This window comes from Vitis riparia, chromosome 16 (genome assembly GCF_004353265.1).
Source record: "Vitis riparia cultivar Riparia Gloire de Montpellier isolate 1030 chromosome 16, EGFV_Vit.rip_1.0, whole genome shotgun sequence".
NCBI lineage: Eukaryota > Viridiplantae > Streptophyta > Magnoliopsida > Vitales > Vitaceae > Vitis > Vitis riparia.
The window spans coordinates 23,556,886-23,571,858 of record NC_048446.1 but is presented as its reverse complement, the minus strand read 5'-3'; the positions used below and the strand labels follow the sequence as shown (position 1 = coordinate 23,571,858).

Here is a 14,973-nt window from a genome sequence, read left to right as displayed (position 1 = left end):
AATAAAAAAAACAAACACCATCTTAGGGCTATTTTCATTCTCTTATTTAGGGGTCTTTAATATTAAAAAAATTCATTAAGGTGGGTGAGGAAATAAGGAAACAAGGTGGATAGGATTTAGGAATACAATTTCCCATTAGATAATGAGTTGACAATGAAAAGTTGCAATGTAATGTCATGTTAAATTAGTAATTTAGTTTAAATTTAAAATAATAATAAAAGAAAAAAAGAAAAGAAAATAAGTACATTGAATTTCCATCCACCCCTCAAATAATTCCATAAGAAAAAACTAAAACATAGAAAAAAAAAAAAAAGTTCATTGAAATTCTACCCACCCCTCAAATAATTGCATGTCAAGAGGTCTGCCATTTTAGATTTTTTTTTTCTCTCTCCTCTACTACCCGGCACAATCTGATTGGTAAATGTGACGAAAATAGACCAATCCTTTATCCATCATAAACCCTTCTTAAACCTTCGTTATAACTTTTGCCTTTGTTCCCCACAGCCAAAATGCTTGGCCTACAACCACAGACCACCACCCCTCAGCCACCACCACCCCCACAACATGATTTCAATGTTCCTGGCAAACCCACTAACCTCTCCTTTCAAAGCCCAAACTCCACTCCCCAATCCATGCATCTTTCTACAGCAGCCCACCACACCCATCTTTCACTACTTGATAAACAAATTGATTCAAGCACTTACGCTTCACTTCTTGAATCTTGCAGAACCCTTAACCTAGGAAAACAAGTTCATGCCCACACCCTCAAAACTGGGTTTCATGGCCATGAGTTTGTTGAAACCAAATTGCTACAAATGTACGGGAGATTTGGTTGTTTGGATGATGCAAACTTGGTGTTTGTAAAAATGCCCCAAAGAAACTTGTACTCTTGGACAGCCATTCTGAGTGTTCATGTAGATCATGGTTACTTTGAGGAAGCTCTTTCACTCTTTGAAAAGCTGCAGCTTGATGATATTGGGTTGGAGTTTTTCGTGTTTCCCGTCGTGTTGAAGTTATGCGGTGGGCTCCGAGTATTGGAACTGGGAAGGCAGTTGCATGGGGTGGTGATCAAGTATCAACATGTTTCGAATATTTATGTGGGAAATGCTCTGATAGATATGTATGGTAAATGTGGAAGCTTAGATGATGCGAAGAAGGTTTTAGCATCGATGACAGAGATTGATCGGGTTTCGTGGAACTCCATTGTTACCGCTTGTGCTGCCAATGGCAAGGTGTATGAGGCTTTGGGGCTTCTGGAAAGAATGTCTTGTTCTGAAAATTCAAAGCCAAATCTTGTTTCTTGGAGTGCAGTTATAGGTGGGTTCGCACAGAATGGCTATGACAAGGAAGCTCTTGAGCTGCTGTGCAGAATGCAAGCAGCAGGGTTTGAACCAAATGCCCGAACCCTAGCTAGTGTTCTTCCTGCCTGTGCCAGATTACAAAACCTAAATCTTGGCAAGGAAATCCATGGCTACGTCACGAGACACGGGTTCATGTCCAACCCTTTCGTTGTGAATGGATTGGTAGATGTGTATAGGAGGTGCGCTGATATGGGAAGCGCTCTCAAGATCTTTTCAGGGTTTTCGGTGAAAAATGTGGTTTCGTATAATACAATGATAGTAGGGTACTGTGAGAATGGTAATGTGGAAAAGGCCAAGGAGTTGTTTGATCAGATGGAGCTGGTGGGGAAGGATACAATTTCATGGAACTCGATGATTTCAGGATATGCTGACAACTTACTGTTTGATGAAGCTTTGAGCATGTTCCGGGATTTGCTGATGGAAGAAGGGATTGAAGCTGATTCTTTTACCCTAGGGAGTGTTCTTGCTGCTTGTGCAGATATGGCTTCTTTGAGACAAGGGAAGGAGGTACATGCTCAAGCCGTTGTTAGAGGTCTGCATTGGAATACCTTTGTGGGTGGAGCATTGGTTGAAATGTACAGCAAATGTGAAGATTTGAAGGCTGCTCAGTTGGCTTTTGATGGAGTAACGGAAAGGGATACTGCTACATGGAACGTGTTGATCTCTGGCTATGCCTGCTGCAATCAGCTTGAGAACATTCAGAATCTTATTCAGAAGATGAAAGGAGATGGTTTTGAGCCAAATGTATATACCTGGAATGGAATTATTTCGGGTCATGTGGAGAACGGCCACAATGAGCTTGCTCTGAGATTATTCACTGAGATGCAGACTTCAAGTCTGAGGCCTGATATATACACAGTTGGAATAATTTTACCTGCCTGCGCAAGGTTGGCGACCATTGCACGAGGCAAGCAGGTTCATGCACATTCAATAAGACGAGGATATGAGTTGGATGTTCACATTGGAGCAGCTCTAGTGGACATGTATGCAAAATGCGGAAGCATAAAGCATGCAATGCAGGTCTATAACAGGATCTCAAACCCTAATTTGGTGTCTCAAAACGCCATGCTTACTGCATATGCAATGCATGGACATGGGGATGAAGGAATTGCCCAATTTCGTAACATGCTGGGAAATGGCTTTAGACCTGACCATGTGACTTTCCTATCAGTTCTTTCTTCATGTGTGCACGCTGGGGCAGTTGAGACTGGCCGTGAGTTCTTTGATCTGATGGCGTATTATAATGTGACACCAAGTTTAAAACACTACACATGTATCATTGATCTCCTAAGTCGAGCAGGAAGGCTAGACGAAGCTTATGAGCTCGTTAAGAAAACACCAAGGGAGCCTGATTCAGTTATGTGGGGTGCCCTACTTGGGGGATGTGTTATTTGGGGTAACGTTGAGTTGGGAGAAATTGCAGCAGAAAGTCTCATAGAGTTGGAACCAAATAATACTGGAAACTATGTTCTGCTGGCAAACTTGTATGCTTATGCAGGGAGGTGGCATGACCTAGCTAGAACAAGGCAGATGATTAAGGATAGGGGAATGCACAAGAGCCCAGGATGCAGTTGGATTGAAGATAGAGAAGATATTCATGTGTTTCTTTCCTGTGACAAATCTCATGAGAAAACAGAGGATATTTATACAACTCTAGATAATTTGAACACTCACATGAGAACTGGGTTAGAACACGTATATAATTGTAAGAATATAGCATGAGATTTGAAGCTATGTATCATATTTGTACAACTTGAAAGCATAAGTTTTCTCCAGTGTCATGTTGAACCATTAGTCTGATAAATAATGGTTAATAGACAGAACAAATAAAAGCTCGATGGAACACTTCCTACTTGCAAGACAACAATGCAAAAATGCCTGGTAAGTACCAGAAATGTGAAACTGAGCACCTATGTTTTGATTCAGTACAGGTCCAGTGATTCTAGCACTCTTCGAGCTTGGATGTGCAGAGCTGTCAGCCTCTGCTCGGGATCAAGGGTAGACCCAAATTGACTGGCTGCCCATATCAAGGAGGCAGATTTCTCACCCAGAAGTCTCCTTACATCTTCATGTATTCTAGCCAATGGAGGCCTTTCCCTCCCGTTTACATGTCCAATGAGTAGCAGCAGGAACTCTCCACATTTCATCCTAAACAGAGAAAAAAAAAATGTTCTCAGTAATGTTATAGCATCGGGAATTTACAACATAGTTCCTTCTGCACAAATAAGTTAGGAAGGCAGAGCTGATTATAGGAATCTCTTTTTCAGTGAAATTCCATCAGCTTACCTCTTTAAATAAACTAGGAAAAGATGAGGAATTGGAAGTTTGTCTCAAGATCTATCCTTGACAAAATGATGGGTTTGATGCTCCAGCTACACTAAATTGATCTTATGATAAATAAAATAGATTTTCAGGAAAATTAAGAAGGGCCCAATAGGCTTCAATCATGTCACAGTCAATAACCAGTTGAATAAGGTGTTCCAAAATTACGGCCTTTTAAACAACAAAATTAATAAATACACAAGCATCATCAGATTACATATCCCAACCCACTCCCTATCACCTAAAACCAGACCTAGGGGTTACTCTGATCAGCAATTGCAATAGGCAAATATCTTTGATCAGTCATTTTTAGATTACAAGAATCTCCTACTAGTACTGCAGTAAATTTATTTTCATGTTCTCCAAAGGGAAGAATCTATACTCTACAATAAACATGAATCTTCTTGCTGAATATCACACCAAATATTTTTACTTCATTTTCTCTAAAAGTCAGAAGACCAGCTAATTTGCTATTAGTGTACATAAAATATGTCAGAAGTCAACATCCAGATGGAACATAATACACGTAAAAGTACCTCACCCTACCATCAAGGAGCAATACACTGTTCACTGGGGGGAGTTAAGAATAGAGAAAACTCTAGTAATATCAAAGATATGCATTAAAGATTAAAAATACCTTAGGTTTTCATCAACTTGTTTGTCCCTGATGATATGTGCAACTTCCTCAATACCATCACATGACTCAAAATCCTGATATAAAGTCAAAATACATTTCATGTTAACTTTTATCATCCATTAAAAGAAAATACATGAACCCAATGTGAGATCAGATGCTTTCATTGCCTAATAGAACCCCATTACTAAAATTGGACAACAAATGGCTGGTCTCAATTAAATTTGAAAGGGCATTCAAGGTCTGTATAAATATGCTTAAACATGCCATCATATCAATAACCGAAAACCAAGGGATGGCATACCATTTGATTTGCTGATGAATCCAACATTATTGAGATTAAAGCATCCAAGCATGCACCCTGCTCAAGTACCCCTCGAGTTGACAATATATCCATCAAAATCTGCATGATATCAAATAAAGCTTAAAATTCACATCCAGAAGCCACATGACCCAATACTTGACAGCTTAATCAAAACAAATTTCATCTTTGGAGCTCAAACAGCCAAGAATAGAACCAGAAGAGTTATAAAATGATAATAATCTAGAGAAGTCTTCATGAGAGAAGCAAAACGAAGTTGAACAGCATTTAGACTCATTTGGAATGACAGGATGAACAACACAAGCACAAGACAGCAGCATCATTGAAGTGAGCATTGAAGCAAAAGAGAATGAACCTTTTTACACAAATCATGGTAATAATGACTATCCCCAACAAACGTTATTCTTTTCATCTTCCAATGCTTTTTTCATTGGGGCAAATATCACAACATAAAATATAGTTTCTAATAGTTTATACAAGGAAACCACTCAATCATTCACCTTTTGTTTTATCCTTCATTTGAGTCCATCCTCCAATGAATTTGTGTTGCCCTTCTCCTTCATTATTTTCACTTTTGTATTCCAATAGCTTTTGTTTTTTATAAAAGAAATATGTGAGTTAGATGTTAAATGGAAATGTAATGCATGGAGTTGTCATAACATTTATTACGAATTTATCTTTTTTATTCCAACTCACCAACTATTTATCATGATATTCTATCAACTAAATATTCCCCATATATTTGATGATCTGGTTTCACTCTATCATTCTAATTAGCATACAACCAATGAACTGTTGTTCTAAAAATCCAAATATTGAATGTTCTAGTTTTTGTTAATCATGTAATTTAAAAGGTTATGAATAAATGGGAAATAAAAATGAATATTGGTTGAAGCATGTTAACCATTAAAGAAAATAGGAAAATAATAATGCACAAAAGAAGTTGATATACACACCTCAATTGCTTTATGTTGATGAGCGAAAATTGTGCTTTCCCTGTGTAGCAGACAACATCCTTCCAAAACCCGAAGTGCAAGTGCAACTTCAGCATCTGTTGAAGGACTACTTATCTTCATCGGTTCTACACCAAATATATGATCTAAATTTGCTACGGTGTCTTCCTCATACTGTTTTAATGAATTTTGAAAGAGAACAGGAACCACTGTTGCATAGCAAAGGTATCCAACATTAACATTTCAAAATTGCAAAGAAATTGGAGCCTTTGAATTGGAATTTAACCCAACTAAAATCCCATTGTATGGTTGGTTTCTAAATTTCCTTTTTTTTTCTTTTTCTTTTTTTTCCACTCCTCCATTTTCTCAGCAACCAAACAGAACATAATTCAACCATTTGGTTCTTTTTATTTTCTTCTTCTTTTCTTTCCTTTGAAAACACACAGATAAAAAGGTAATACCCAAAATTTCTTTTCTTTTCGTTTCTTTTCTCCCATTTTCTCAGCCAACCATTTGACTTACTCGGACTTCCTTCTTTGAAAATAAACGGATAGACAGGCAACATAACACTCCAAATTTTCCCTTCTTTTCCTCTCTTGCATCTCGTCATCAACTAAACACCCCCATCATTCACTCTTGCACTGTAGAAACAGCTATATCATAGAAATGGAAAGGAAGAAATTAATCAAATAAAAACAATTCCTTTGTATGTTTGCTTATATAACTAAACAAAGCCGCCGAGTAAGACCCTGAGTTCTATTTCCTTCATTTTCTCAACAAGCAAACAAAATATAATTCAACTAGCGAGCTAAGTAGCTTTTGTTCCACTGGGAAAAAAAAAGAAAAGAAAAAAGAAAACGCGCGCGCGCCTACACACACATAACGCTCAAAATTTTCTTCTCATTTCCTTTTCTTCTATTTTCTCAGCAACCAAACAGAACACAATTCAACGACCCGGCTAGCTCAGGTTCTTTTTCTGTCAAACACACAAAAACCATGATCCACCAAAATTTCAGTTCTTTTTTTCTTTTTTCTTTTTTTTTTGTTTTGCCTCTACTGTCTCGCCAACCAAACATCCCTATCATCAAATCTCGCATTTTACAAACCCTAAACCATATAATTGAGCAGCAAACAACAAATAAATCAATAAAAAAAGTCAAAACCTTGGAGCTCAGGTATAGATTGGCTGTGGCAGAAGAGATTGATCGTCGAATCGGACTCGGCGACCGAACGGAGAAACTTGAGAATGCTTCGAAGGCCACGAACTCGGAGAAATGAGAACTCGGCACGTGCCTCTCTGAGTCCGGTTCGGAGAGCGAGCGTCACCTCTCTGTACAGTCTCTGCCTATTCAGCGACGTCACCAGTTCTCCGACAGCCGTCGCCGGATACGGCGCCTTCTGGTCGGACTCCGGCGTCGCCATAGACTCGCTCCATAATGCTTTCTTCAGATACATTTCGCTCTGCTCTGTGTCTCTCCGTGGGAGAGGTTTAGAGGGCTGAGTTTTCGGGCCGAATCTCAAAGGCCCAATGAGGCCTGGGCCAGAGTTCATGGGTCAACCTCTCCATTTTAGCCAAATGATTTAAACTTTTTAGCCAATGAGGTCTGGGCCAGAGCCTAATAAAAATTTTAACTTTTTAAGAGACATATTTGAAGGAAAAAAGAATCTAAGGGTTTAATTAATAAACTTAAAGAATATTTACATAATATTTTGTTGAAAACAAAAATATAATATCCAATTCCACGTAAGCTCTTTACCATTTCAGCTTATAAAAGTAAGAATATTTATTGTATATATTTTAATTAAATTTATTTATTTTTTCATTTAATTCGAAAAGTCCTTTGGAATTTAGAAAAACATCATCCTTACCCATAAAAAAACAAAATTTAAAAATGCATCCTCCTGAATTGGCTTCTTATATATTTATTAATACATGTCAAAATTTTCTAACTTAAAATTCAAAAAAAAAATAATATAAAAATTATTAATATTACTTCCCATATGAGCTATTTTTTAATTTATATAAAAAGTTATTTTATATTTAATAATTAATTTTCATTGTATTAATATTACTCTTCAAAATCACAATTTTGACTTCAACTTCAATTCATGGCTAAAACTAAAATTTACTTCAACTTCGACTCCAATTAAGATTAAAAACATAACATCAACGACAAAAGGTATTGTGACGATGTGGATTTGGAATTTCCTTTCTTTAGTCTAGCCAATAGCATGCAATTAACTCAAATTTTCATTTGAATATTCCATTAGAAAACTTTCTTTAATGCAGAAAAGGGAATAAAATAGACTTGAAAGGAAAATTTAGTAAGCAATGAAGTGGACTTTTCCTTTGAAAAAAAATACATTGGAAGACTTTCCAAGCTTCCAAACACATCACTGTTACCTTTCCTCACACGTTAAACCAAAGCATGGACTTTTTTTAGTGCAGAAAACAATGGACATGACTCGAAAGGAAAAATACACTTGAAGACTTTCCGAGTTTCCAAAACACATCAATGGTGCTTTTTCTCACAAGTTGAACCAAAACCCAAAATTTTGTTTGGCAAAATTTTTGAAAACAAAAACAAAATTTAGCGTTTTCTTTTCCTTTTTTCAGAACTCACGACTTATTTGCTATTAAGAGCAAAAATTTATGAAGTATTCTTTATATTTTCAATTATAGTCTAAAACACTTCACAAAAAATAACCAAAAATACCTCGAATTTGTTTATAAGCAATACGTTTTCATAATAAATTCTCAAAAAAATTGTTTTATGTCCTAAGTTAGTCAAAATTGTTTTCAAGAACAGATCCTATACTTTCCCTATTCTTTAATGAGGTAAATGGTATGCAATGAAGTAAAAATTACCATGCAATGAACTGAATTTTTCCTTTGAAAAACCTATTAGAAAACTTTTCCTGGTTTCCAAACACATTAGTGTCACCTTTTCACAAGTTAAACCAAACCCTAGACTTTCTCTATTTTTTAATTCAGTCAATATAGTCTGCAATGAACTTGAAAGGAAAAAGTACCATACAATGAACTGAATTTTTTCCTTTTGAAAACCTATTAGAAAACTTTCCTAGTTTCCAAACGCAGCAGTCTTAACTTTTCTCACAAGTTAAACCAAACCCTAGACTTTCTCTATTCTTTAATGCAGTAAATATTATGCAATGAACTTGAAAGCAAAAATCACCATACAATGAAATGCAATGAACTTGAAAGGAAAAATCACTAAGATGAACTGAATTTTTCCTTTGGAAAACCCTTTAGAAAACTTTCCCAGGTTGTAAATGTTACCTTGTCTCACAAGTTCAACCAAATTCTGAACTTGTGAAGCCACATATGGTGTATAACAAAGAACACCTGGATCGAAAAATATGCAGAGAAAGGTCAAATTTCAAGAACATTTCTTCCATAAATGCATTTTTTGAGTAAAATAGCATGGCGTTTCTTCTAATGGTTTCCTTTTCCTCCGCAGCATAAACAACAAAAAACAGCTACCCGAAAAAAGAAAAGATGCATTCATTGCAGAAACGATTAGAACAAATGACAATTCCACAATTTTATTGATATGGGAGATGATAGTTCAATAAATCTTCCATATGACAGAACGAGAATTGATGAACAATTACCAAATTTTAATTGGGTAAAAATTCTATGTACAAGATGAACAGAGTCACACAAGAAGCATTGAAAGATTTACATCAGAAATGGGATAGAGTGGAAGATCAATTCATGGAGGTTACCAGTTTTCCTTGACAATCTTTGATTTCTCGAGTATGAACTTTCCTTCCTTGTACTTCTGTGATGCCTCGTAGGCTCGTTCATACTTCCATCCCAACACCTGGCGGCAATCTGCACAATGGATATCAGCAACGGTGTGGAGACCGGTTGTGAGTTGCCTGTCTTCCTTAGGCCCCACACCAATGTTCATAGCATGGGAGAACAGAAATGCTCGGCCATGTCTTCCCTAAAAACAAATTTCAGAAAAATGTTGGACATAATGCAATGAATATCTTTATCAACGAAATGCAAAACATGATATTAATTGAAATTTAGAACAAAAGAAACAAAAAGATTTAGTTGCTGAATCAAGCCTAAACCATTAAACTCAAATTGTTTCAACTCAATGCCCATGGTCTCTGTTTGGATATACAGAAAAAAAATGAGGAAAAGAAAGGAAAAATGCTGAAAATAGATTGAGAAATGTCCATTTCAAACTAATTCTCAGCAATTTCCTGCTCTTCCTATTCATTCTTTCTGAGATTTCAAACCTTAACCCAATGATGGGTTATTGATCTGTTGCAAGATTTTCATACATTCTGACAAGAATCACTCTATTTCTTCACAAAACCACCTCAATCTCTAATTGGGTTTGGACCAAAACTAAAACCTAATCTACCCGATGACAATACATACAAAACTATACATTACTTTGATCTGATTTCCCAGTGGGGTTCTCTTCGTACATGGAGCTTTCATCATTTTCAATAAGAATTACTCTCATTCTTTACACAGCCACCTCAATTTCTAATCGGTCTGGGCAATAACTAAACCCTAATCTCTCTACATAGCCACTTCAATTTCTAATTGGGTTTTTGCCAAATGATTGTATACACAAACCTATGCATCATTGTGCCCTGATTTTCTACTAGGGTTTTCTCCACTACTGAAAAACCCGAATGAAGCCAATGATCATATAGGCAAAACCACACATCACATTGAAGACTACCATATTAAGAGAACACTGCAAATTTTTGAAACTGAGAACAAGAAGGAATTCAACAACAACAAATTCACCCACCTGAAAAGCTTTAGAGACTATATCATCATGAAGGGACACATGATTCCGACAATTGCAACAGCTATACAATCGAGGGCCGGTCAATTCAGCCATCAAACAAAAATTTCAGCTCCAAATGCCTTTCTGCTCAATAACAGCATGTGTTCACATCAATCACATATAACACAGGATTGAATTGATGAAAACCCTAAGTGGAGACATCAACAAACAAAAGGGAAAGACAGCATATATGCATATCAATCAAACACCAATCAGAAAAATTGAACTGGTAACAAAACCCTAGATGGGAATAAGCCATTGATTGCTTTACCTACAATACACTCTGCAACAAAGGATCAAGCACACGAGACTGAACCAAACTGGAATATACGATAAAGAGTAAAGGTTCCATATAAAGACACTAGGGTTTGGGAAAAATAATGGAGATGATAGAGACAGGGTTAGTATGAAGAATAAACAACAAGAAAAAATAAATAAATAAAAAATTGATTTTTTTTTTTTTTTTGGGTGGAACAAATCTACAGTAAAGTGAAGTATAGAAGAAAACCCATTTGTGAAATCAATATTATAATGGAATTAGATGAGGATCTGAGGTGTAAAATCAAACCCTGAATCATGACGAGAAGTGAAAAAGAGAAAAAAGAAAGCAGAAAATTCAAGAAAGCTCTTATACCTTGCTTTGAGGAGGAAAATGAAGTAAAATTTAATCAATTTGATGAGATTTTTTTTTTATTTTCTGAAGGCTGACCTGACCAGTGTGGGCTAGGGTTCATGGCTGCCACTGTGGATTTTACTATTTTAGAGAGAATTTTCTGGCTTTGTTTGATTATGGGTTTGTGATAATTCACCTTCCTGGATATGGGAATCTATGAAAATATCAAATGGGCCCAGGGTCAATAAGTCCAAACACAGACCCGGGAACCACCTTAAGGTCTGTTTGGCTGCCTGGAAAATCCATTTGGGCTTGCGGATTGGTTGAGAAATGTGATTTTAATAATACCTTATAAAAAAATAAAAATATCCCTAGATGATATTTTATATTCATGCAGGGAGTAGTTGCAGATTCTAATCATTGATGTTACTCCAATTTCATGATAAGGCTCCATTTAAGGCCTGAAAACATGGAACAAGAAATTAATTTACTTCATAAATGTCAATTAGAGTTTGTCTGTTCTTAAAAATTTATAAAAATAGATACGATCACTATCCAATATAATTTATATATTTTTTAAACCCATCGTTCATGAATGAAGATGAAAAATAAATAATAAAAAATTTCATATGTATAATCTTATATTTCTTTTGTCTTTTGTTTATGTGATTCAAATCAAGTGATACTTGAACTTGAAATTTGCTACATTAATCTGGAAATATTGGTCTCGTTTTGTTATATTTTCTAAAATTTTATTTTTAAAAAACTTTTTTAAGTTAGAGAATAAAAAATAATTTTTTTAATGCTTTATAAAAATAAGGATGTTAGGGAAGTTGTTTTTAAAAATAATTTTTAAAATAAAAAAAATGGTTTGTTTTTAAGTTAAAAAACTAAAAATAAATTTTTAGTGTTTTATAAAAATAAAGGTGTTCCGAAAGTTATTCTTAAAAATAGTTTTAAAATAAAAAAGAAAAAAAAATTGTTTATATAAGTTGTTTGGAAATTTTTTGTTTTTGCAAAAAACATAAAAAATTCAATTTATATATTATAAATTAAATTTCATTTCGGTCCTATTAAAATGAAAATAGTTTTGTAATTATAAATAAATTTTAAAAAATATTTTTTAGTAAAACATAAATAATAATATTATAATAAAATCATAAATTATAATTTTTATTAAACAAAAAATATGCTATTTTGGTATATATTAAAAACATAGGGATATTAACATATTGATAGTGTTTTAGTTAAAAATAAATAAAAAATAGTAATTTAAAATAATAAATTTTAACAATATTTTATTTAACCTTTTTGTTGGAGGAACTTTTATGGATAGGTGGAAACTCAAAAGGTCAATACGATGAGTAAAAGGTTTTTACCGAAGAAACGTGATAGATAGGTGTCAATTGAAGGTAGACTTCAATTGAAAAGTGCTTTTGGACTTTGAGGGTAATAAAATTTTTTGAAAGGGCTTTTTAGGTATCAAAAGTTTTATAAACCTGGTCAAATTATTATGTGAGAATTTACTATTTCACCCTTCCCATGAAAATTTATTCCTTTTAAATCTAAAATGAATCTAATACATTTTCAGAAAATTTTTCCATTTTAAGAAAAAATCTCATAGAAAAAAAATTTCTTAAATGGGAAATATCTTAAGAAACCCAACGTCAATTTTTTTTCAAATACACCCAAGTCCCAATCAGCAAAGCCCATGTGCAAGCTCTCACCATCTTCCTCTCCACTTTCCTCATATTCAAAGGCAAGGATTCCGCTAGGAAAGACCAAAAGACCATATGCATCTAAAGCACAAGTTTAAGGCATGGTTCTTTAGATATAAATATTACAATGATACCCTCAAAAGGGGCCTTTAAATACTACTAGTATTCCTTAACAATCTTGGCTCTTTCAATTATGAACTTCCCCTCCTTGTACCTCTCCCTTGGCTCATAAGCCTGCACATACTTCCAACCCATCAACTCTCCACAGTTGCTGCAAGAGATGTTGGCTATGGTGAAAAGTCCAGTGATGAGTTGCTTCTCCTCCTTTTCCCCCACAACTATGTTCATTGCATGGTGGAACAAGAATGCTCGCCCAGATTTTCCCTTTATATGAAAACAATTAGATAGATAATCAAATGGGGAGGACTTGAACTCGAGACTTCTGGTTAATCAAAGTTTTGATACTATGATGTAAAGTATCATATGAAAGGATATAAAAATTTATATAATTTATGTGACATCCCACATCGGATAGAGGAAAAATTTCGGGCACTATATAAGCATGGACACACGTTTTAAAGTTGTGAGAGTCTCTTTAGATTCAAAACGGACAAAATCTATATGATTGGGAGTAGGTCGTTACAAATGATATTAGAGTCGATCTCTAACCTTGATGTGAGGTTTGTTTGGCCCTATTAGGGTGTTCATCTATTTGGCCTCACAATTTCATGGGACACAATGAGGGGTGTTTGTAACATTCCACATCGGATAGGGAGAAAGTTCTTGATGCTATATAAGTATGGACTCCTCTTAGACAGTCGTGAGGACCCTTTTGGATCTAGGATCCAAATAAGATAATATTTATTACTTCTACGTTGTGTCTGAGGGGTGTTTATAACAACATATCATATCAGATAGGGAGAAACACAAAGAGAACAATATATGTATGTGGGAGATATGATATGATATGGAGTATCATATGAAAGTGATCAAATAGGATGTAAAAATCAATGTAGCTAAATCAATGATAAAGCAATACATGGATGTGGGAGATCTGATACTATGGTGTACTTCAATTGAACCCGAGACTTCTAGTTAATCAAAGTTTTAATACAGTGATGCAAAGTATCATATTAGCAACTCATCAAACCTTACCAAAACCTAAAAACACTTTTAGGGTTAACAATCTCAAATGACCTCTACCTAAAAGATTGCACCCAAAGAGTTTGAAGGAAATATAAAGAATATGAATTTGAATTCTAACTTCTAAGAAGGTAAATGGGTGAAAGTGGATCAATCTGCCCTCACCCTCAAGAAAAAATTTTCCCTTTCTTGAGGAGCACAAGTTTACCAAACTACATAAAAGATTAGCAAGGAAAGACTAGAAAGTGAGCCTAATCTACAAGTTAATAATTACCCAAAAATCTTTAGAAATGAGGTCTTGCCAGAAAGCAACGGGGTTTCTGCAATTCCTGCAGCTGAAGGTAGGACGATGACCAGGAAATTCCCCCATTGAACTGAAAAATAACCACCAATTGAATGAATTTTGGGAAGGAAATTGGGAACTTAAACTACCAATCTATGAAAAAAAAGTTGCAAAGTACTAAAGGGGATGCTAGATCCTCATACATGAGAGATGGGTTTTGAGGGTTCTGCTCTCAGAGATGAGAAACAATGGTGAAAGTTGGAGGGTTTTATAAGGATTTGATCAGGAATCTCTTGACTGGCAGCTGAGAAAATACATAGAAGGAGATGGAAAATTGAGGATAGTTGATAAGATAAGGATTAGGTGTTGACAATAGTCTAATGAGTAGTACAAAGAAAAAATGATGAGATTATAAAATTGAGTTGAATAAATCCTTTCTTGGGGGCCAAGGATTGCACTTTAGGCGTATCCTATCACAAGTAGGGACAAGACCACCCCTTCCATCCACATGGATTCTTTCTAAGATCGAACTCTCATCTAAGCCCTTGATATATACATAAATAGCAAAATCCGGACCGTCAAATAAAGATTAAAAAAAGACTTGGGTCAAAATGCAAACAAGTGATTTGGTCGGGTGCTCATTTTTTTTTATTATATGGTATTTAAAAGTAAATTTTCTGTATTATAATACAATAAATAACTTTTATTCAAATAGTTCATATTTATGTATATAATATGATTCATCCTAATGTTTTTAAAATGTATAATAAATAGCCA

At 34.9% G+C, this 14,973-nt stretch overlaps 4 protein-coding genes across 7 annotated transcripts; 1 reads left to right on the top strand and 3 right to left on the bottom strand.

The window, feature by feature from the left end:
* The first annotated feature begins 360 nt into the window (after positions 1–360).
* Positions 361–3,120, top strand: LOC117933705 (pentatricopeptide repeat-containing protein At2g13600-like). Its single transcript, XM_034855198.1, has one exon. It carries the CDS (start codon positions 510–512, stop codon positions 3,081–3,083), a length of 2,574 nt encoding a protein of 857 aa, XP_034711089.1. The 5' UTR covers positions 361–509; the 3' UTR covers positions 3,084–3,120.
* LOC117933706 lies at positions 3,065–7,140 on the bottom strand. Its single transcript, XM_034855200.1, has 5 exons — positions 6,756–7,140; positions 5,596–5,801; positions 4,622–4,720; positions 4,321–4,394; positions 3,065–3,509 (listed from the first exon to the last, which is right to left on the bottom strand). Exons 1-5 carry the CDS (start codon positions 7,045–7,047, stop codon positions 3,284–3,286), a joined length of 897 nt encoding a protein of 298 aa, XP_034711091.1. The 5' UTR covers positions 7,048–7,140; the 3' UTR covers positions 3,065–3,283.
* Positions 7,141–9,133: 1,993 nt separating this feature from the next.
* LOC117933707 (protein yippee-like At4g27745) lies at positions 9,134–11,248 on the bottom strand. Of its 3 annotated transcripts, none has more exons than XM_034855203.1 (3): positions 11,149–11,248; positions 10,401–10,523; positions 9,134–9,566 (listed from the first exon to the last, which is right to left on the bottom strand). In XM_034855203.1, exons 2-3 carry the CDS (start codon positions 10,491–10,493, stop codon positions 9,339–9,341), a joined length of 321 nt encoding a protein of 106 aa, XP_034711094.1. In that variant the 5' UTR covers positions 10,494–10,523; positions 11,149–11,248; the 3' UTR covers positions 9,134–9,338. The 3 variants fall into 3 exon arrangements, with proteins under 3 accessions (XP_034711094.1, XP_034711092.1, XP_034711093.1); XM_034855201.1 differs by having other exon boundaries at positions 11,074–11,241; XM_034855202.1 differs by lacking the exon at positions 11,149–11,248 and adding an exon at positions 10,711–11,060.
* A 1,570-nt stretch (positions 11,249–12,818) lies between these two features.
* On the bottom strand, positions 12,819–14,541 carry LOC117933131 (protein yippee-like At4g27740). 2 transcript variants are annotated; one of them, XM_034854524.1, is made up of 3 exons: positions 14,400–14,541; positions 14,188–14,287; positions 12,819–13,154 (listed from the first exon to the last, which is right to left on the bottom strand). In XM_034854524.1, exons 2-3 carry the CDS (start codon positions 14,281–14,283, stop codon positions 12,930–12,932), a joined length of 321 nt encoding a protein of 106 aa, XP_034710415.1. In that variant the 5' UTR covers positions 14,284–14,287; positions 14,400–14,541; the 3' UTR covers positions 12,819–12,929. The 2 variants fall into 2 exon arrangements, with proteins under 2 accessions (XP_034710415.1, XP_034710417.1); XM_034854526.1 differs by lacking the exon at positions 14,400–14,541 and having other exon boundaries at positions 14,188–14,393.
* Positions 14,542–14,973: the final 432 nt, after the last annotated feature.

What these genes read in the sequence shown, in the direction of transcription:
- LOC117933131 (XM_034854524.1), bottom strand. Translation starts at nt 14,283, where the DNA reads ATGGGGGAATTTCCTGGTCATCGTCCTACCTTCAGCTGCAGGAATTGC. An exon ending in TCATTTCTAAAGATTTTTGG is followed by an intron (nt 13,155 to 14,187) that starts GTAATTATTAAC and finishes TTTCATATAAAG; the next exon opens with GGAAAATCTGGGCGAGCATT.
- LOC117933706 (XM_034855200.1), bottom strand. Translation starts at nt 7,047, where the DNA reads ATGTATCTGAAGAAAGCATTATGGAGCGAGTCTATGGCGACGCCGGAG. An exon ending in ATCAACATAAAGCAATTGAG is followed by an intron (nt 4,721 to 5,595) that starts GTGTGTATATCA and finishes GATATCATGCAG; the next exon opens with ATTTTGATGGATATATTGTC. An exon ending in CAAGTTGATGAAAACCTAAG is followed by an intron (nt 3,510 to 4,320) that starts GTATTTTTAATC and finishes TTCTCTGTTTAG; the next exon opens with GATGAAATGTGGAGAGTTCC.
- LOC117933705 (XM_034855198.1), top strand. Translation starts at nt 510, where the DNA reads ATGCTTGGCCTACAACCACAGACCACCACCCCTCAGCCACCACCACCC.
- LOC117933707 (XM_034855203.1), bottom strand. Translation starts at nt 10,493, where the DNA reads ATGGCTGAATTGACCGGCCCTCGATTGTATAGCTGTTGCAATTGTCGG. An exon ending in TAGTCTCTAAAGCTTTTCAG is followed by an intron (nt 9,567 to 10,400) that starts GTGGGTGAATTT and finishes ATTTGTTTTTAG; the next exon opens with GGAAGACATGGCCGAGCATT.